At 48.1% G+C, this 21998-nt stretch overlaps 1 protein-coding gene across 3 annotated transcripts in view; it reads left to right on the plus strand.

The window, feature by feature from the left end:
- BRPF3 (bromodomain and PHD finger containing 3) overlaps positions 1-21387 on the plus strand; it is a 34674-nt gene extending 13287 nt beyond the window's left edge. For 2 of the 3 annotated variants that reach the window (XM_045074777.1, XM_045074778.1), the window contains exons 6-13: positions 36-348; positions 1080-1385; positions 3008-3514; positions 6356-6449; positions 10209-10306; positions 13603-13700; positions 17534-17688; positions 19010-21387. In XM_045074777.1, the coding sequence (XP_044930712.1) occupies positions 36-348; positions 1080-1385; positions 3008-3514; positions 6356-6449; positions 10209-10306; positions 13603-13700; positions 17534-17688; positions 19010-19193 (1755 nt within the window). In that variant the 3' untranslated portion in view covers positions 19194-21387. The remainder of the gene's footprint in view (positions 1-35; positions 349-1079; positions 1386-3007; positions 3515-6355; positions 6450-10208; positions 10307-13602; positions 13701-17533; positions 17689-19009) is intronic. The other variant, XM_045074779.1, reaches the window with a different exon arrangement.
- The last annotated feature ends 611 nt before the right edge of the window (positions 21388-21998 follow it).

The raw sequence follows: 21998 nt of genomic DNA on the forward strand, positions 1-21998 counted from the left end.
TGGTTATTGTAATTGTACAGGTTTTATATGTTTAGGTTCCAGATTACCTGGAATTCATATCCAAGCCAATGGATTTTTCTACTATGAGGCGGAAGCTGGAATCTCACCTGTACCGCACCTTGGAGGAGTTTGAGGAGGACTTTAACCTTATAGTTACCAACTGCATGAAGTATAATGCTAAAGACACAATTTTCCACCGAGCAGCTGTCCGCCTGCGGGACCTGGGAGGGGCCATTTTGCGGCATGCCCGGCGGCAGGCAGAGAACATCGGCTATGACCCCGAGAGGGGTACCCACTTGCCTGAGTCACCCAAATTGGAGGACTTTTACCGCTTCTCCTGGGAAGACGGTGAGAAGCCTGGATGGGTGGGGAGAAGAGGGACCAGGAGGAGGCACAGGGATGGAGCCCAGAGAGCCAGGGATCAGGGTGGACCTTGGAGCTATATAGGGTAGACATGAGGAGGAGAGCTGAGAGTAGGCACAGGCTGAGATAAACCTGCTTGTGGCTGCAGTAGTTCCAGGAGTTAAAGTTTAACTAATTTACCAAGTATTTCTTGAGTGGCAGGAAAGGAAATCAGGTACTTGCTGTCTGTTTGAAAAGCTAAATCCTTACGAGGGATCTTCCTCTTCTGGATGCCCTCCCTGTGGCTTTCGAGCATGGAGCAGGGAGAGTGCAATGCTAGGGTATGCCTGGCTCTTTCAGAGGAGTGGAGGTAGAGGAGCAGGAAAACGGAATTGCTTCTGAGCCCTGCATTCTGCCTGTCCCTGCTCTCTGCTTCTCGGTGGCAGTAGCCAGTCACAGGCTGGGGGATTGCCAAGCTACCTCGTGCCTGCTCCACGGAGCCTGTAATTATGATGTGAACTGCTTCCTGCAGATGTTTCCCAGATTCTGACCTTGTCCCTGTGGCTGCCCTCTGGGTGGTGGTGATACCAGGGCCAAGGCCTCACAGTGACACTGCTAGAAGCCACTGGCCCAAGCATTCCAGGAGAATATTTTGCATCCGAAGGATTCAGTCCCTTCCCTTTGCCCTGGGCTGGGCAGGTCCTTCAGCCCCTTCTGTCCTCCCTTCTCCCTGGCAGTGGACAACATCCTCATCCCAGAGAACCGGGCCCATTTGTCCCCGGAGGTGCAGCTGAAGGAGCTGCTGGAGAAATTGGACCTGGTGAGCGCCATGCGGTCCAGTGGGGCCCGGACCCGCCGCGTCCGCCTACTGCGCAGGGAGATCAATGCCCTTCGGCAGAAGCTGGCGCAGCCACCACCACCACCACAGCCACCATCACTGAACAAGACTGTGTCCAATGGGGAGCTGCCAGCAGGGCCCCAGGGGGATGTGGCTGTGCTGGAGCAGGCCCCACAGGAGGAGCCAGAAGACGATGGGGACAGAGGTGAGAGACGGTGCAGTCAGGGGGTTGGAGGCCTATGTAACGGAGTAAGGGTTGAGCTGAAATCCCATAGTGGAAGCATCCTTCCCTGAGCTTAGGTCTGACCCTTGTGGGCAAGCAAAAACTGTTGGAGGGGTCACACTTCCATGTATATCCAGGGATGATATCCAAAATATGTAATAATCAGTAGAGACCAAAAGTCAGCAGAGTGGATGTTGGCTGTTGTTTTGGAGTGTGTTCTTGGGGACCACTGATGGGGATGTTAAATTGCTAGATTGTGGACAGGTTTGGGGAGTTTCAGAGACTGGGGCCCAGCAGGTCTTCACTAACCAGTAAGAAAGCATTATAGTGTTTTGTACCTGATATGACTGTATTGCACATAATAGTTAAATATTAGCTCACCTTGAGCCATCATGCAAATAGGCTCTTAGAACAGATTAAGTTGTGGGGTAGGAGAATAGAAAAGGAAGAAAGACCCTAAAGATGGTCTGGCTTCTTGAGCTACCTCATGGCTTTGACCCCAGCTGGCCAAGTCTATAGACCTATCCCAAGCAGAAAGGCCAGATTGCAAAAGATGTCCGGAGTCTTTTCTCACCAGTCTCACCAGTCATAAAGCTGAGCTGCTTTCCATCCTTCCCCTTCATTGGGGACAAAATTGTACTCCTCATACAGGTCCTCAGAGCTGAGCCTACAGCTTGGGGGGATGATCTGTCATCCACACAGCCTAGGAGGGTTCGGTTATCTCCAGAGCTTAAGGGGTCAAATTGCAAGAAATGGTCCATTTTATTTTAGGTTGACCAAGAATAAGGACATGGCTGGGAGGTCCCATTTAGCAGTCACTCTTTCTGGTTCTTTAGGTGGCAGTCAGCATGCCACTTGTATCGCACTCCTGGGCTATGGCAGTGCAGCCTAGTGACTGGCCAGAAGAGCTTTTCCCAGTGAGTTTCAAAACAAAATTCCCAGGCCTCTCTTCTCAAAGAGTCAGATGAAGGAAGTCTGGGCTGTGGCTTGAAAGTTGTAATTTTTAAAAGTTTCACAGTGGCAAAAGACCAGACATGTTTGGGAACCACTGATTTAACTTACTTGCTCTAATTTTTCCACATTTGTAAACTTATTCTTTCTGTTTGTACTACTTGCTTTACTTGGGTGATAGGAGACAAAATACATTGGCAGAAGGGAAAACACTTGAGTCGAATGTGCATTGTGTACTTCTAATCTGTAAAGCTGAACTTGCCTGAGGATCGAAGCCAGCTGGCTTTCAGTTTTCTCAGGTGTGGAGTAATGGTTTGTAACACTCATTTCATCAGATCACCTGGTAAAGCTTTTTAAAAAAATATCCCATAGTCCCATAGTTAGAGATATAGTTTCAGTTGGTCTGGGATAGGACCTCGACACTGGAATTTTTAAGAAACTGCCTAGGTGATTCTAATACACATGGTTTAGAATCATTAATGTAGATAAAGCTTAATTCTACATTCTCTTTGCCTCAGACAAGGAGACCTGGCATATGCGTCAAGATTTGTAATAGCCCATGCCTTTGGTTCTTGGTCATCAGTGTCAGTATCTGGCTTGTAGGGGCAGACTTTTTCTAAAATGTTCAAGCAGGTTCTCTTTTTGTCTAACAGATGACTCCAAACTGCCTCCCCCACCAACCCTGGAGCCCACTGGGCCTGCTCCTTCCTTGTCTGAGCAAGACTCGCCTCCAGATCCCCCTACTCTGAAACCCATAAATGATAGCAAACCTCCAAGCCGATTCCTAAAGCCCAAAAAGATGGAAGAAGATGAGCTCTTGGAAAAATCCCCTCTGCAGATTGGGAGTGAGCCCTTGCAACGCTTGCTCAGTGACAATGGCATCAACAGAGTATCTCTGATGGCCCCTGATGCCCCTGCTGGTGCCCCACTCAGTGGTGTGGGCCGCCGCACCTCAGTCCTCTTCAAGAAGGCCAAGAATGGGGTTAAGCTACAGAGGAGCCCAGATAGGGCCCTGGAGAATGGCGAGGACCACGGTGCAGTGGGCTCTCCTGCCTCTCCGGCCAGCATCGATGATGAACAGCACTCCCGGAAACGGCCAAGGAGCAGGAGCTGTAGTGAGAGCGAAGGGGAGAGATCCCCCCAACTGGAAGAGGAGACAGGTGACCACACTGGTGACTTCTCTACTTCTCATCTGCTTTCTTGCTTTGCCTTGCCAGCCAGCACCCCCCCACACACACACCACCAGTTGGCTGCCTCCCTCATGGTCCCTGTGGACCCAATAGAAGCATTGAGGGTCCGTAGTTTACATTTGGGCCTGGCGCATGAGTAGGGGCCTGGAGGAAAAGGCTTTGAGAAAGTAATTTGAGACGGCCAGATTGTGTCTGGGACCCTCTTTGGCCCTGAAGGGAATGCAAATCTATATGCCATAAAGTAGTTCCTACCTTCACTTTAGTTTATTCATTCATCAGATAATTCTGTGAGGCATTATCTTAGGCATAGGGGGAAAATCAGTGAGCAAAAGGTGAAAATCTCCCTTGTAAGGGAGAAAGACTAAAAGCAAATGAGTAGATTGTATTTTCCATTAGAAACTGTGGCAAAAAGTCCAGCAGGAAACGGGAATGGGGGCTGTTGGGGTGGTATTAGAGAGGATGGCCCGGGGAAGCCCGAGTTGAGGACATTTGAGTAAAGATTTGAAGGAGTTGGAGGCATAAGCCATTTGGGTGTCTGGGGGAAGAACACTTCAAAAAGATAGGCTAGCAAGTGCACAGGCCTTGGAGGTGGAAGTGCCTGCGTGCCTGGGCCAGTGAGGAAGCCAGTGCGGTTGCAGCAGCTTTAGCCAGGGTGTGGGTGGAGATGGGGCTCCAGGGCTGGCTAATGGGGGCTCTGTCACTAAAGAGTCCTTACTACACATCCAGCACAAGCTGGTTACGGGGTCATACAGTAAGTCAGACTGAGTTCCAGCTCTAGAAGAGTCCACAGTCCGGGGGGAGACCAGATGGTGTCCTGAGGTGCACAGATGTTAGAAGGACCATACGTGATTGTGTGTTGGGGACACCACTGCTGGAGGCAGGCAGGGACTAGGAGCTAGAGGACTTGGGCTTCACGAGGGGGCGGGGCCTGAGCTGGTCCTGTGGGAAGAAGGCAGAATATCGGGGGAATAGGTGGAGCCAAGGGCTCAGGCCCATGTGCATGGGAACAAGGACAGAGTGCCTGTGAGGGACAGTTTGAAGAGGGGCTTCTTGGAGCACCAGGAGCCAAGGCTGGATGGGTGAGGAGGGCCTGGAGGTGCAGACAGTGTTGTGCAGTCTCAGTGGGATGGGGGAGGGCAGCTTGCTTGGTGGGAGGGGCCCGCTCTGGGCTTTTGCTTTTTGTGTTGTTCTCATTCTTTTATGTGGTGGCTTTGGGCTGTGTGGCCAGTATATGCTTTTTGTCTTCCCACTTAACACTTTGTTTCTAGCAATACCTTCCCTTCCCCGTCAATAGATTAGTATATGGAACCAAGAGTGAGGCCTGGAGTTAGGCAGACCAGGGTTCAAGTCCCATCTTCTGACCAGTTGTATAGGTTTGGGCAGATGAATTAACCTTTCAGACTTATTTCTTATTTCTAGTAGGAGGCTCTAAGAATTGGAAATAGACTGTGTGAAGTACTTGGCACGCAGCAGTCGATGGTCGCAGTTACCGCGGTCGTCTCCGCTCTGTGAGGAGCAGCCAAACAGCACTGAGAGGGCTGTGCACTAAAAATGAAAAATCCCACTATTGGGAAATAGGTCTGGGTGTCAGGCTCATCCAACCCGAGAGGGCCTACTCTACTGCTTGGGAACCTGCTAGAATCCGTTCATTCCCCAGCATCGCAGAGGCCTGGCACCCAGGAATATTTCTGTACAACTTTAGTGGAGTCTCCCAAAAATAGGTGTTGATCTTTGGCAGTCAAGGCAGCTGAGACGCAGCTGGCTTCGTGATTTAAACAGAAGCTGTAACATCATAGAGGCAGAGTCAGGTTAGAGTCCAGATATCTTGGCTCAGGCACCTGCTTTTCCAGGTGTAGCTTGTACTCACAGTTCTCTGGCCAAGGTGTCTGACCGAGAGCTCTCGAGTTCTTGGCTCAGCTTCCAGACTCCTAGGACTCTGGAATGTGATTAGGAATCAGGGACTAGAGAGGAGAGTTGGAAGCCTTGGCAGCTCATGAGCCTCATGCCCCTGGGATGACCAGACAGCCTTCATTTCCTCCAAAGGGCCCCTTTCTATAAACAGACTTCTCTCATTCATACCTAGTACTGTCCTCTTTAAGTAAGAAGGTATTATTTTCAGAAATGGAGAAGAAGAGGTAAAGAGGAAAAGGGCCGTGTATTTCAGAGCCCAGTCCAGGACCTAGGGAACTCTTGACTCCCAGGCCAGCAAGGTCAGGTCTCCTTTAGAGGTGCTCAAGTCCCCTATCCTCAGCTCTGACCAGCTCTGCTAGGTATCTTGGGGTGGGACTGACATAGCCACTACCCTTCCCCAACCTCCCCTGACACCATCCCAAAAGAATGAAGCTAGCTGTTGCCAGCTGTGTGATAGATAGGGTGTGTGAGTGTTTATCTGAAGAGGCAAGGTGGGTGGGCTCCCCAAGAGGCAGAGGAGACTCCCTGATAATTGAGACTTGAAATTAGAAGCAGATCCAGGGACTTAGGAGCCAGCTGGAGTAGGGAAGTCTTGGTATTTCCTTTTGTAGCCAACTGACAGTAACTGGTGTGAACTGTGTGCTGTGTTTCCCTTAAACCAGAGGGATGGGAAGGAAAATGCAGTGTCTGCTCATTGCCCTAGTCAACATTTCCCCCAAATCTTCACTGGGTTCTTTCCACCACCCAAGACCTATCTCCCATGTGGGAAGAACAGCCACCCTCTTCCACCTGAGCCCTCCTGAGTCCTCACTGAGCCCTCCTGAGGCAGCTGCCTCACACACCAGCATGGGTCAGGGGAAGGGGGTTTCCGAGTTGAGGCTTATTCTGTGTCCTTGGCAGGCGTGACCAACGGCTTTGGAAAACACACTGAAAGCGGGTCTGACTCCGAGTGTAGTTTGGGTCTCAGTGGCGGACTGGCATTTGAAGCTTGCAGGTAAGAACAGTTGTTCCCAAATCTTTGTTGGCAGCTCTGCCACCTCCCCCTTTATTCTCTGTTCAGCTACAGATGGAACCTCCTCCTGCTTATCTAAGATTTTTCTTCCCCCACTCCTGCTATTTCCTGAGGCCTCTGGTCCATAGCACTGGTAGCTCCTAGGAAATGGGGATAACCCTTGCCTCTTAGGCTGATCCGACTGGGAGGGGAGGAGTGGCGCTGATGCTTTGCAGGGTTTGTGGAGCTGAATTTGGCTCCAGAGGGCAGGGACAGCCAAATCTCTTTTGCCCAGCGAAGTTAACATTTGAGCCAATCCCCCACCTTCCCTGCTGGACCACTCTGATAACCCAGTTACAGACACGGTTTTGCCCTTTGCCTTTTGGGGTATCGTAGCAAAGGCATCTTGAGAGGTGTGGTGGGCAAATAAGAAATGAGCAGATAGGAAGTTTGGAATAGCCATTTATTCAAAGGTCCCAGCTCTACTGCCATCCTCGAGTTGGGAACGGATGGGTTTCTTTTTCCATTCTTTTACCAGAAGGGAGGCTTTCTGAGACCAGAACATTAAAGTTCCTTCCAAGTCCAAGAGTTTATTGGATCCCTACACTCTATTATGGGTGCTCTGCCAGACACTATGGAGAGTGGGATTATTGGAAATGGGAGACCCTCAGTGCCACAGAGGAGAAACAAGTTGTCCTGAAAGCGAACTCATGGTCCCCCATCATGGCCATTGAATGGATCCTGGGTTCAGAGTAGGGGAGGAAAGGTCCCAGGGCAGCACTAAAAGACTCTACGTCCAGGTTTGAAGTGCTTCTAAGGCAGGTTGAGTGTGTGTTTTGTTAGTATTCACTCTACTGTGGCTACTGGGCTTCTGGGGGCAGGGGCCATGTGTGGCTGTGGGAGGAACCCTGCCATGGTATGTGGTTCCTTTGAGCTTTCCCTCCCACCAAGCCTCAGAATCACCCTAGCTTTCTTTTTCCGTGGCCTCTAGAGATGTAGGGGCAATAGATGGGAAGAAACACAGTATTAGGCATAGAGGAGGCAGAGCTTTCAAAATCTTATAAGATGTTTTCACCTTGGTCCTGGGTTGGAATTCCTGAGTCCTTTCAAAGATAATGATGCCTGGAAACCCAGTTCATCGGCATAAGGTAGGAGTAGCTTAACAAACTATCCCCTCTTAGCCCTTGACTAAGGTTGGAAGGTGTGTTGGACCCTTTGCTCCATGAAGGGCTCTCGTCCCAGCCATGAACCACAGGAAGGGAGCCAGGCCAACCTCTGGTTAGCCTGCTGATTGGGCCGTGTGTTTGCTTTTGTGTAGAACTCTATTCCATGCCACCAGTTTCTCTAGAGCCCTGCTTAGTGTGGGAACAATGCCCTTGGAAGGCATTTCCTCTTTAAGTCAGTGGGACTCTGGAATTTCACAGTTTAAAATAGGAGGTTCAGGACTCCCAACTGTAAGATTTTTTTTTTTCCTTTTTCTTTCTTTCCTTTTTTACTCCCTACACTGTGGTGATAAGTACATAAAGGAAGATTTTACTTACTTTTTTTTTTTTAAGTTTTATTTATTTGAGGGAGAGAATATGCACACATAGAGGGTAGGGGCAGAAGGAGAGAGAGAGAGAGAAACTTTAGCAGACTCTGTGTTGACCACGGAGCCCGATGTGGGACTTGATCTTGAGACCCTGAGACCATAAACTGAGCAGAAACCAAGAGTCAGCTGCTCAACTGAGCCACCCATTTACCCTTTTAGTTACTAATTACTGGAATCATATAATCCCAGAAGTAGAAAAAACCTTGAAAGAACCTGTGTTCACTAATCCTATTCCCTTGCCCACCTATGCTGGGGTTTATCTTTCCTGATGATATTCTGAGCCCGACTGGGGCTGTGCCTTCTATGGGTCACTTACTCAATTATTAATAATTGAGCACCTATTTCAAGCCAGGCATTGTTGTAAGTACTGATAAAATGTGTTCTAATGGAGCTTATCTTTTAGAAGGGACAGATGAATGTTAGACCAGTAAACAAAGTAATTATAGATTGGGTTGGCTGCTTAGATCTACGTAACTTGGGAAGAGGGCTGAAATGCAGGCCAGGTTGAGTCACTTGTGCTTTTCTATGAAATAGGAATACACGGACCTAGTTTTGTTGTATCTTCTTTTATTGAGCTCTTCCTCCTCAGAGCTCAGCTCATCATTTGATAGTACACAACATTAGTAGTTTATAATATTTAAAGTGAGAAATTAAAATTTACTGCCCTTCATATAATAGTATTTGTTATATAACTACCATCTGTCATTTGTTGAGTACTGGGTATGTGAGTGCCCTGTGTATTAATGCAGTAGATCCTCACAGCAGCCCATGGGGACACCAGCCTCAGAGAGGGTAGGTAACTTGCTCAACGTCATAGAACGCATGAATAGAAGAGCCAGGTTCTGAACCCAGGTAGTCGGCTCCAGAGTTTTTCTCTTAACCTCTCTGTTGTGGCCTCTTTTGTCACATTTGAAGATGTCTCCCCAGATCCATGGTAGGAACTTTGAGAGGCCTCAGAGTCTGTAAGCCCAGTGGCAGATTTTTATAGGGTGAGTGGGAACTGAATCCGAAATGTAAACCGGGTGTTAATTTTTTTTTTTTTTCCTAAACAGGTTCTAATTTTGACTAGCAGGAAAAAAAGCTACCAACCTGCCAGTTACTGAAGGATTAGGATTCATTGGGTTCTGGTTGTGCAAGGTTTTCTGAATAAGACTATAATATGAAAACTTAAAAAAGAAAAAAGGCTATAATAAAGTCAGCTTTGATTCAGTTAAACAGGAGTACCCTACTCTCTCCAGCCAGTCCTGACGCCGGCATCCTTTTATCCCATCAGGGGTGTCCTAAGCATTTCTACTCTTCTGCAGATTGGTGCCCCATCTTTTAAGCATTTCTTTTTTGTTGAAAAAATTATAGGAGTGATGTTTCTCACTGTTTAGATGGGAACAAACCCTGGCTACATCATGCCCAGAGGCTTACAACTATGGTGTACGTTAGAATTGCATTGAGAGCTATTTAAAAATATAGGTGCTTGGGTGGGTTCCACGTATACCATTATTCTGATATTACCATTCCCATTTTTGCTTTAGTACCTTATAGTCTTTGTCTAATATATATATATTTTACTTCTTTGCAGTAACCATATGGGAAAAAATTGGTCTTATTTGTTTAAAAAAAAATCCATCTCTGTCTAAGAAAAACTTCACACACAAAGTGGAAGTGAGAAGTGGATTTTTTTTTTCAATTAAAAAATGTCTTTTCTAGTTAAGGAAGTAAGACATGTCCTTTATAGGAAGTTTGGGAAAGAGGCACATTTTTGTACCTCAAAAATAAATTATTTTCTAAAGAAGCAGCATGAACCATAGAGTAAAAGAATTCTGGACAGATGTAAGACTGGCCCTTCTCGTGACTAGGCTGCTTAAACCTTGGAAGGATTGACAAGTGCCTGGATTGACCTTTCCTCTGGGTGAAGGCCACGGTTCCTGGGCAAGGAAGCAGGCATCTCTATCCAGAGCCCTTCCACATGGATGAAGTGGTCCCTCAAAGCCTCATAGGAACTTTGTGGTTGGAAGCATATCGTGGGTTAGTGCAAGTTATTAGGGGAAGGTGAGAAACTATTCTCCTTGAAGGGTTTTTGCAGCTCCCCTCCTCTCAGGCATAGGAGAGCAGCAGTGGATGTATTAGTCATTGAAATTGCTCATTTTGCTCCCTCTGCCTTCTTGGTCTATATGCAGTGGTCTGACGCCCCCCAAACGCAGCCGTGGGAAACCAGCCCTATCTCGTGTCCCCTTCCTGGAAGGTGTAAATGGAGATTCTGACTACAGCAGCTCAGGTGAGGAGCAGTGTACTGGTGGATCTGGGGAGGCGGGGTAGGCCTTCCAAAGAACCAGCTCTGTGGGCTGCAGCCAGACCCGTAGCTCCTAAAACCCTTGGGCATGGGCATGGAGATGTCTCTCCCTCCCAGGCCATCCAGGCCATTCAAACTCTTTTTCTTTTTTGAACTTCATCCTAAATTTGAATAGTAATATATGCCCATGATAACAAAAATGAAAAAGGTACAGAAGGCTGCATAATGAAAAACCAGGGGTCCTTTCCTTAGAACAACCACTGCTAGCAGTTTCTTTTGTGTCTCCCTAGATGAAATTTATATAAGCCAAGACCTTTGCATATATTTAGGAGAGTGCATAGAGAAGCTAATATACATGTGTTCCTCTAAACCGTGCCTTTTTTCAGTTAATAATATATCTTGGAGATGCTTCTGTGCTTTTTATTGGCTACCTGATGTCCCATTATCTAGGAGTGCCAGTCTTTCACGGATGGGCATGTAGATTGTTTTCACTTCTTTATTATAATCAGTGAGCAACTTGTACACAGATCATTTTGCATCGCTGGGGAGCACGCACTTCTGTAGAGAAGTGGAGCTACTGTATGTGAGAGAAGTATGTACTTGTAGTTTCCAGAGACATTGCCAGTCTGCCCTCACTGGAGCGATCAGTGACAGCCTGGATTACTGAATCTCACACATTGCCCTGAGATTTCATGCGATCCAGTGCTTCCAGCTACATCCTCATGAGACATTCTATTCCAGCTGGTCCAAACAGTGACATACATGGACCGAGGGATTCAAGAACAGGACAAGGCAGGGCCAAAGGAGAGGGCTGGTTGGTGCTCAGGTGGAGTGGGGACAGGGCAGGCTGTTCTCCAAGTCCATCTCTGTGCAGCCCTCCTGTGCGGCGGGGCGGTGCACTCTGGATGCCCCGTGAAGCTTCCATATAACACACAGGCGTCAGGGCCTCTCTTCTTTCCTTTTCCCAACCGCTTTACTTTTCCTTAGCATCAGTTTCTTTCTCATACGTGTGTTGAGGAATGCATGCCTGTGTATTTCACTGTTGTCTGACTGTCAGCGCCCAGAAAGCAGGGCTCATGTCTAGATGAATTGGATCAGCATCTAACACAAAACTGGCAGCGGATTGGCACTTACATTGTGATTCTGGTAGTGACATTTTACTCTTATTTTTAAAACCATATACTTATAAAATGATGCCAAAGGAAATTTAAAAATTTCGACCCTCTGATGTCCCATCATCACCTTAACACAGTTGTCTTCATTTCTTTCTGTGGCCTTCTGTTTATTTTAGGCACATTTTTAACAAAATGTTAATCCAGAACATTTCATTTTCTGCATTTTTCAACGTTCTCTCATACTTTTTTCATGTTGACATGATCTTTATTTATCTCATATTAGTGGAACAACGTATCTTCCAATCAGTGCATTATAGTTTACTTAACTCTTTTATTGTTAGACTTTTGGTTATTTCCAACTTTAAACATTATACATAATGTAGTAAATGTGTATTTTTGTTCAAAATCCTTTTATTCATTTTTAAAGTTATTTTTCTTTGAATACATTCTCACAGAAGGAATATACTGAAGCAGATGATTCATACTTTTTTTTAATGGCTCTTGAGACATACCGCCAAATTATATGTATTTTTTAAGATTTATTTATTTTTAGAGAGAGTGAAAAGAAGAGAGAAAGTGCATACATGCAAGCAGGGGGAGGGGCGGAGGGAGAGAATCTCAAGCAGACTCCTCCTCGGCATGAAGCCTGACACAGGGCTCAGTCTGGACCCTGAGATCATGACCAGAGCAAGAATCAGGAGTCAGATGCTTAATCGACTGAGCCACCTACGTGCCCCCTGCCAAATTATATTCTTAAGGATTAGACTGGTCTGGAGTTTCTTCAACAGTGTGTGATTGTACCAGTTTCCCCACAGCCTTCCTCTTTAGTATTAGATTTTATCCTTTTGTTGTTACTGCTTTTGACCCAGTGCATAAAAAGCAATACCTTGGCGTGTTTGAGTGGTTCAGTCTGTTAAGCGGTTGCCTTCAGCCCAGGTTATGATCCTGGGGTCCTGGGATCAAGCTCTGTGTCCAGCTCTCTGCTCAGCAGGGAGAGTGCTTCCCCTTTCTCTCTGCACACCCCCTCCCTGGCTCATGTCCTCTCTTTCTCTCTCTCTCTCTCAAATAAATAAATCTTTAAAAAAGAAACAATACCTCATTATTAGTAGTACATTTTAAAAAAAATTATAAATGAGGGTGGTAATATTCTTTAGGAATATAATTTCCATTCTGGAGAAGTCTGGAGCCTTTTCCTTGATTGTGCTTTGTCACCTTGAGTTCTCAGTTTCTAGCTGTGGGGAGGGGAAGGGAGGTTCCTCTTTTTGTTCAGGAGCATTTGTGAAGTCCATCCAAGTGTGCTGGTGCATTGGGTGTAGAACAGAGTAAGCTGGAAAGATGTGGTGCTGCCCTGAGCGGGACACCATCTAAGGTTCTGAGAAAAGCATGTCCATGAGGGACCTGCAGACCTGCTAGGCTCTGCCGAGTCCTGTGTATCCAGGTGATGTGGGTGGCCAGGTGTGGCCCTGTCAGGAAAGAACTCATTTATTAGCAAGTGGTTTTCCTGGGATGTCTGTCCCAGGCTTCTTTTTCCATGAAGCCTCTATTGGGAGGCTCACCACGCAGGGAGGCCCAGAGAGCAGGTTGTGGTTTTGTCAAGTTGCATTGTCATTCTTCTTCCTGGGGTCCTGGTGATGAAGCAGTCATATTTTTCCAAGGAATACCATCCTAGGGTTCTAGTCCAGAGGTCAGCAGACTAACATATTGCCTGTTTTTTTGTAGGGCCTGCAGGCTAAAATGGTTTTTACATTTTTAAATGATTGAAAAGAAAATCAAAAGAAGAATGATATTTTATAACACATGAAAATTGCATGAAATTCAAATTTCAGTGCCTAAAAATAAAATTTTATGGGGACACAGCCATATTCATTCCTTTACAGAATATCTGTGGCTGTTTTCATGCTGCAACAATAGAGTTGAGTAGTTGCAACAGAGGCCCTGTGGACTGTAAAACCTAAAATATTTATCATTTGGCCCTTTACAAAACAAGTTTGCCGACCTCTGGTCTAGTCGTAAGAACTAAGGAAAGGCCAGGGAAGAGGAAGGGTGGAGGGGATGTGACTGACTCATTCCTGGGTTGCCCCAGTCAAATGGAGGCCACAGGCAGGCCTCCTGGGCACCATTCCAAGTCCCCTTTGGGTGCTGTCTCCTCCCCTCCCCCACCCCCAGGCAGAAGCCTCCTGATGCCCTTTGAAGACCGCGGAGACCTGGAGCCCCTGGAGCTGGTGTGGGCCAAGTGCCGAGGCTATCCCTCCTACCCTGCCTTGGTGAGTCTGCCCCAGACACCACTCTCTTCCCTCCCCTGGGCTGTTCTGGCCCCTGTCTTGCCTTGGGGGCTTATCTGATTGGATCAAGCCAGCAGAGTACGGTGGGCGTCAGGGTGCCTTTAGCCACAGAAGAGAGGGAGGTTTTACCCCAGTCTGGGTGGGTCAACCCATCAAGGACCCTAGCTTGGAGCACTCAAAATAGGGTAAAAGTATGAAGACAGAGACTTGGGCTCATAAGGATTTAATAGCATTTATTTATTTGCTTATACATAAAAGTAATGTATGCTTGTTGTAGAGAATTTATTAAATATTTGTCATGCAAATTCTTGAAATACTGAGGAAGGTATGGTTTTTCTCATGTTGTGGGGAAGAAAATTGAGGGTCTGTCTGTTGCCTGTGGTCATCTAGCTATTAAATAGCAGGGTTGGAATTTGAGCCCAAGGCTCAACATGTGTGATGGCAAAGCCTGTGTTCTGAGCCACTAAGTTCAAAATCACCCATAATCTCATCTGTTCGGAGATTACCTCCTGGTGTATAGCCACTCAGCTTTTTTAAAAAATGCATAAATATGAGATCATACTCTGTTTAACCTCCCTTTCACTTAACAGTGTACCGTGAACATGCATGTCTTGTGCCATTAAACATTCTTTATCAACATCACTTTAATGACTGCATTATCCTCAGTTGTATGCATGCACCTTATTTAACCATTCTGTAGTTGGTCATTTGGGTTGTTTAGAGTTTTTCACTATGACAAATAGCTGGCAGTAAACATGACTATAATTTTACTTTGTGCACATCATGATGATTTCTGTACAGTGAATTCTTGGAGGTGCCTTCTTGGGGCAAGGTCTCTGCAAAATTCTGATACAAATTGCCAAACTGGCCTTTAGAAAGTTAGTTTCAGTGTCTACTCCCACCAGTAGTTGCTAAAATTTCTCATTTTTTCCATAGTAGCAGTAGCTAAAAATTCCATTTTTATCACCTTGATTGTTATTTCTTAGAGCTCCCTCTGTACTGGGGAGGTAATGTCCATCTGGCGCTGGAAGATAGTGATTCTAAACCTTTGGGGCATGCCAGAATCATGGAGGAATTTTTTAAACAATACGGATACTGAGGCCCCATCTCAGAACGACCCAGTGAGAATAAGGCCAAACTAAGCAATGAATAGTTTCTTAATTTTAATTTAATTTAATTTTATTAGAGAGCAGCACGAGATGGGTTGGGGGAGAGGGAGAGAGAGAATCTTAGGCTCCATACTCAGTGTGGAGCCTCATATGGGGCTTGATCTCACGACCCCAAGATGATGACTTGAGCTGAAATCAAGAGTTAGGTGCCTGACTGACTGAGCCACCAGATGCCTCTAGCTATAAATATTTTTTTAAAAACCTTTCCAGATGATCTGTAATCAGGATTGTGAACTACCCTGCCAACTGCTTGCATCTATACATGGTTCTGGGCTTCTTATGGTTCTTTCGGGTCTAATAGCGGCTTCTTAAGGTCACGAAGGCGGAAACTCTGACCCTTTTGGGCTGGAGGAAGCTACAGCTCTCAGAGGTTGTACAACTTGCTGGGGCCATACTGGAATGCCTTTTGCCTACCTCACTCCCCCTATAATGGCAGGTGGGGGGATCCACGCAGTGATCCAACTGCTGAGGAGTTTTGGGCCTGGAGTCTGTGCCCTGTTGTCACTGAGACCCCAGCATAGTTGTTGAGGAAGTGCTTAAAGCTGTACAAGTTTGATACTCGTTTTTTTAAGTCTCACAGTGCAAAAACAAACAACAACAACAGAAGTCTAAAACTGGTCTCTTTTTTTCCCTTTTCAGTTATCTTCTTTATCATAACATTTTCTTTCATGATTAAATAAATTCAGCCACCACCTGAGAAAACCCACCACTTGAACAGCCTGTGTTTTTATTTTGGTTTACGCTCTCCCAGTTCTCCTGTGCATTCTTAAATGTGTACTTGTGTCCATAATGAATATATGGTTTTCGAATGGGTTTTTTTGGCTCTTGTTTTTAAAAAAAAAAGTCTTTTTCTATAAAATAATGTGCCTGTACTATAGAAGTTTTGGAAAAGTAGCAGGAACCCCACCGTTCTAGCATGTCAGCTGTAAGCGTTTTGCATCATGTCTTGTCTCTGTTTATGTAGTAAGGCTCTAATAATAATGTATGTAGACGTTTATCAGATAATGCGTTAAAGTGTATCACAAGCCATGTTGTTTTACATCTGCATAACATTTGAGCGAATGGTCCATCATGTGTTATTTTGGGACATATTTGCCTGTATCTTCTTAACAAAGGGAGGCAGGAGAGCTCTCCTTGAGGGGCGACTTACCCACCTTGCTTCTGCCCGGAGCAGGGGTGGGGGGTGGCATTTTTCACCATCTGCCCACTCTCCTCCCTCCCTTTCCAAGGCAGGAACCAGCATGGCTTAGTGAAGAGTGGCCCCCGCTATCTTCTTCAATTGAGGAAGTTCAGGAGGGCTTGTGGTGGTTCTTATTAGGACCCTTAGCTTCGGTCCCAGGGGGCACAGACAGGCTGGGAGATAGAGTTTTGAACAAACTACACAGCTGGGGGCAGGGTAGGGGTGGTTCTTCCTTAGAGCACACTCTTAACCAAAACACCTGCTTTCAGCTGCTTATCTTGAGAGGGAAGTAGGGAAGCTGGCAGACACCCAAAGGTAAATAGCCAGAGCAGTTTATTATGAGAACAGGCCCCCTGGGACAGGGTATAGAAATTAAGATTGTTCCATCTCTGGAGAAAGCTGCTTCCTCAGTACATTTCCAAGCCCCTCTGGCCTCAGCACACAGAGATGATAAGCCCACTGCTTTGGAAACGAGGTCTGTGTAGGGCAGCAGGCAGCAGAGGCTCAAGCCACTGTGGCCACAGCCAGCCATATCCTCCTGTGCCTGGTGCTTTCCTCGGTCAGCTGATAGCTAGCTGTCAGCAGACTTCTCCGCATCAGTAAGAAGATGAAATAAGATGGTGATGTGTGAATAAGTAGGAGCTTTGGTCACTGTCAGTGCTTCCTAGAGCTAGAGGTCATGGTTGTCAATGTCACCAGGCATTTTGCAGAGCCCCTGTCCTGTGGAGCTTGCAGCCCCGAGCATTAATTTCTCCGGTGGCCCTTCTTTCTAGGGCCCCTCTCCAGCAACCCTCCAAGTTCAGTCTTACAGCATTTTTCTGATGCCCACAAATGTACCTAGTCCACACAGCAGGCAGAATATAGTCAAGAAAATAGTGGGTAGCCAGGGCCTCTGGTAGGTAGAACCAAAGGGATGGGCCCTGTTGCTGTTGAAGAAGCTCCTTCCTAGCGGTGGTGTCTAGGAAGGCCCTGGAGCCTTTGATAGGAATTGCAAAGGTTTTAAAGGGAAATTGACAAGGGCAAAAATGGCTTCTACTCCCTTCCCCTAAGGGACATTGGGAAGAATGAATTTGCCAGTCTGGCCTGGACATCACAGATACCCCCTCAATTCTGACACACACACACCAGTGTCCCCTCCCCTACCTCCTCCCCCCACCCCCGGATTCACGTTGCTTCTGTTTCAGCTCTGGACCCCGAAGGTTCATGGAGCAAGCTCACTCATTGGAAGAATTGACTGAGCAGGGCTAGAGGATTAGACCAATGAACTGGGAAAGGAGAGCCGAGACTTCCATTTTGGGGTTCTGGGTGGTCACAGAAGAGGTCAGACCCCTTCATCACTTGGCTGTGGGCCTGGCTAAGGCCCTGCATAGCTTGTGGGGGGCAGGTTCAGGAGGGAGTCCTGGTGCAGTGTGCTCTGCTCACCCCCTCCACCCACAGCTAAGGGCCATCTTCTTTCCTGCCTCCAGATCATCGACCCCAAGATGCCCCGGGAGGGCCTCCTGCACAATGGTGTCCCCATCCCTGTCCCACCTCTGGATGTGCTGAAGCTGGGAGAGCAGAAACAGGCCGAGGCTGGAGAGAAGCTCTTCCTTGTCCTCTTCTTTGACAACAAGCGCACCTGGTGAGTGGGTGCTCCCACCAGGAGGTTGCATCAGTGTGTGGGCTGCGGCCCGACTGGGAGGCTGTGCACACACTGCCATGCTGGGGAGGTCCACAGAGGGCTCTGGACTCCATGACCCTGCCTCCACCCAGGTAGGGTGAAGCATTACCAGCAGCTGGCTGCCCCTGGCACGTTAATAATAACTGTCTCAGGTCAGATTCTCTGGGAAACACCTGAGGTGGAGATTTCTGTAAGGAGGCTTACTGGGAGAGCTGTGGGGATGAGGGATGCAGGGCTGGGCAGAGGAACCTGTTGAACAGGGTCACACTTGCTACAGAGGCCTCCGCTGTTCCTCAGGGGAGCTCGGGAGCTGGAGGGCTTGTTAGCGATGTCACAATTTTGGTCTGTGCGTCTGTGCCTTTGTATCCTCCTGTCAACTAGTCATTGAATGCTGGTTACCCCTGGGTGGGGGTCGGGGGCGGGTGTCACCTTGGGCCAGGTAGCTCCCTTGGTGGAGGGTGATTCCTGGAGAAGATTCAGCTGAGAGCCTCCCCATGGATGTGGGCATATGTGTCTTGGTCCTCGGGTTGGGGGATGTAGAGTTGGAGTGCTTCGGTCCATGGCAAAGGGCTTACTTGCCCTTCAAGATTTCTCTTAGCAGCAGGAAACTTTTTTCACTTCTGCTTCTATAGAATGAGGAGGTAGGACTAGCCAGTCCAGATAATAATAGTTACTATTAATTGTTTACTCCGTGTCCTGATGCAAATTGATTTACATACATAATCTCATTTAATCCTCATTAAATCTTCCATCGAACCCCTCCAATCCATTTTGCAGCTGAGGAAATTGGGGCTTGGAAAGTTAAGATCTCATAGCCAGAACTGGGATACAAACCATGATCTGGCTCCAAAGGCTAGCTTTTAACCATATGTTAGATTCACCTGGGGATCTTTAAACACACACACACACACACACACACGCACACACGCACACACGCACCCCCCCCCCCTGCTGTGGTCGCCACCAAGGAATTATTGATTCTTGGTATCAGCCCCAGTTCCTAGCCATAGTTCCCCAATGTCCCAAGGCAGGGTGAGGGCTAACCCTCATATGGGCCTCTCTTGGCTCCCAGGTCCTGACAGCCCTAAGCAGAGTGAGTGGGGCTCAGGGAAGGCCTGGCTACAAAACAGGTCCTTTGGAGACGACCTGCCTGGAGTGTCCCTGTCTGTCTCCTCCTGTTCTGTCGCCTCCCCTGGCTTTACTTGTCCTAGGCAGATGGCCCAGAGGGGCCCCCTCATGTGACCCACCACACCCCAGGCCTCTTGCTGTGCTTGTGTTTTAGGCAATGGCTTCCAAGGGACAAAGTGCTGCCCCTGGGTGTGGAAGACACTGTGGACAAGCTCAAGATGCTGGAAGGCCGCAAGACCAGCATCCGAAAGTCTGTGCAGGTGGCTTACGACCGTGCAATGATCCACTTGAGCCGGGTCCGGGGGCCCCACTCCTTCGTCACCTCCAGCTACCTTTAAGGGCAGGGCCTGGCCTGCGTCTGCCTGTCCTGCCTCTGTCCCATGAGGAACAGAGGCCTCTTCCTGCCCCAGCCAGTCATATGGCCGGCAGCTTCCCCCCTCCATGGCAGGCCAGGGACTGGGTTGTGTCCTCCCCATGGGCAAGGCCCCAGTTTTGACCAACTGCGTGGTTCCCCTGGTGGGCCTGCTGTGTGCCAAAAACTCCCACCTGAGCTTGCTCAGGGGCTAGTCCACTGACGAACCAGTTAGAAGTAGAAATAGCTGTGAGGCTTAGGCCCAGCCAAGGAGATGGACCTGAGCCCAGAATGCAAGAGGTCCTAGGCTCTTTCTCAAAGGTGTGCCTGGCCCCTTCCTCCCCACTCCCAGCTAACTACGCCTCAGGGCAAGTGAGGCTCTGACATTGACCCCAGAGGTGCTGTGGATACACGAGGGTCCCGCAGGGAAGCTCACGGAGCTCACCCTCTCCCCACTCATCACCCATTCTTATACCTCTTCCCTGTCCCATCTTCTGCACCAGGGCCGTCTCTCTTTTTCCCATGTTCCTTTCCTTTCTTTTGTGCCAAATGGACAGAAACCATCACCAAACTGGTCTTTTTTTTCTTTTTCTTTTTATGTCTCATTCCCTTTGAGGCCAGCTGCTATGCTAGGTGGGTGCCTCCGCCTGGTTCCTCAGGGCCCAGGACAGAGGGCAGCCTACCACTCGGGTGACCCCTCCACCAGCACATCCCCCACCCGTATTTGCTGCAGACACGCAGCTGGGGCCAGGCTCTGAAGGCTTGCCTCCTTGACCGAGGCGAGGCCCCTCTTCCCCTTTTCCCCTCTCCCTGTGTGCCGAATGGCGGGCTGAGGCTTGGTGGGCTCCTGTCAGACCAGGCTGGTTGGCCGAGTGTCCATCCGTCCACTTGGATGGCGAGGGCTGTGGGGTGCATCCGTGCTCTTCAGCTGGGTCTGCCGCTAACCCCTCCTGTCCTGTCTCTGTGGGCCTCACTGTCTGCCACCATGGATGGTGGGGCCCTGCAGTCCAGCCGCCCCCTGCCTGCGCTCTGCCCTGCCCAGCCTCTGCTGCTCCCACTGCCGCACTCCAGGGGACACCATGCTTTTGTTTCTCACTCTCTGTCCTCTTCCCTCTCCTCCTTTCAACTCCCCTCCCCACCTTCACCTTCTCAAAAATGGAAGGAAAAAAAAAACAACTGTGAAACGGGGAATGCTGACTGAGAAACCAACACAACTTTCAGAGGCTTCGATGTCTATTCTCTGGATGATTCTTTTCACCTCCTAAGCACCAAAGCCGCCAGGTCGCAGGCCACTGATCGCCATGTTGATTTTTAATCTGATGTTCTTTTTAATTGTTTTAAATTTTTCATAGGGGAGTTTTGGACAAAACAAAGTCACTGGGGAGATCACTGCCATTTTTACACACTCGACTTTTTAAAAATACAACCAACCAACCACCACAACTTCTTATACATTTGGGACACGAGCCAGAGTTTAAAAGGGAACCAACAAAACTCTCTATAACATAAAGGATGGGGTTTTGGATTTTGTACAATAATAAAAATACAATACAGCATATGGCTAGGGAAGGACATGGTGTATATAATTGTAAAATACTGTTCTAAATTATTGAGGCCTATAGTTTCCATTACTGGAGTCCTCCGTTGTGTGGCTGAGTGTTTTAAATGCACACAGTTTAAATGCCCAGGTTTGTTTAAAGGAGCCAATGCGTCCCCCTCTCCCCAGGTAGTCGGTCAGCTGTGGATTCTGTGACCTTTGTCTCAACCTGTGTTGTAAGATCTCGGGGCTTTCTCTCTCTTTTCTCTGTGTCTCTTTCTTCCCCCGAACACCTTCTCTTTCTTAGTCTCTTTTTTCCCCCAAGCTCCTTGACTCTTTCAGTCTCTCTCTGAGTCTTATTTTTAAAACTGCTCTTTTAGAATGGGAAGCGGCTCAGATCCTGCTGTGGCTCGGGGCCTACGTGTCTCAGTCGCGTCTGCTGTGAAGCACACGATGCTCTATTTATTGTAGAAAGTGACTTTATTTGCTTTCTAGAATTGTTTATAACAGATGGTATAAGAGAGGTAATAAACAGAGAAAAATCTATGCTTGTAAAGAATACAAAAGTTAATTTTACCTACTATAATATGACTGTCTGAAACTTATTTTCTCTCTGAGAAATAAATGTTCTAATGGGCAGTAATTGCTGTGCTGTGTTTGGTATCGTCTGTGGGGGCCCGCCCCTTGCTTCCTAATTTCTGTAGCCCACCGCCTCCTCAGAAGGTGGGAGCCATTAAGAATGGGGCTGTCCAGCTGTTGCAGGCTCCCAGCTGGAAAGGGCTCTGTCTGTCTTTCTCTTGGACTCCCGGGAGGGGTGTGAAGGTGGGCTCCAACGTTGTTTCCCTCCCAAATAGCTCCAGCCTCTCAGGCCTGTGGAAGGTCCAGCCTTCCGGCCCATGGCTCAGCTTTCCTGTGGCCCTGTTCCTTCGGGAGCATCTGTTCCTCATGCAGCAGGAGATGTAGCCCCGTGTCTCTAGCACCTGTTTACCAAGCTTGCCAAATCTGAGACTAGAGGATGCTCACGTCTCCTCTGTCATCGTTGCTGTCCCCGTTCTAGAGATAGCTGGGACACACAGGCCTAATGTGGGCCTGGCTCCTCCTGGCTCGCCAGAAGGGATCCTAGCGCCTGGTCTTCATTTTGCAGATGACCAAACAGATCAGCAAGATTAAAAGCCTTGTCCAAGGCCAGCCAGCCAACTAACGGCAGCAGAATCCCACGACAAGGATCTGGCCAAGGGTTTCCTGGTGGGCTCC

Source organism: Mustela putorius, unplaced genomic scaffold (genome assembly GCF_011764305.1).
Source record: "Mustela putorius furo isolate JIRA1106 unplaced genomic scaffold, ASM1176430v1.1 tig00000135_pilon_pilon_pilon, whole genome shotgun sequence".
In the NCBI taxonomy this organism is placed as follows: domain Eukaryota; kingdom Metazoa; phylum Chordata; class Mammalia; order Carnivora; family Mustelidae; genus Mustela; species Mustela putorius.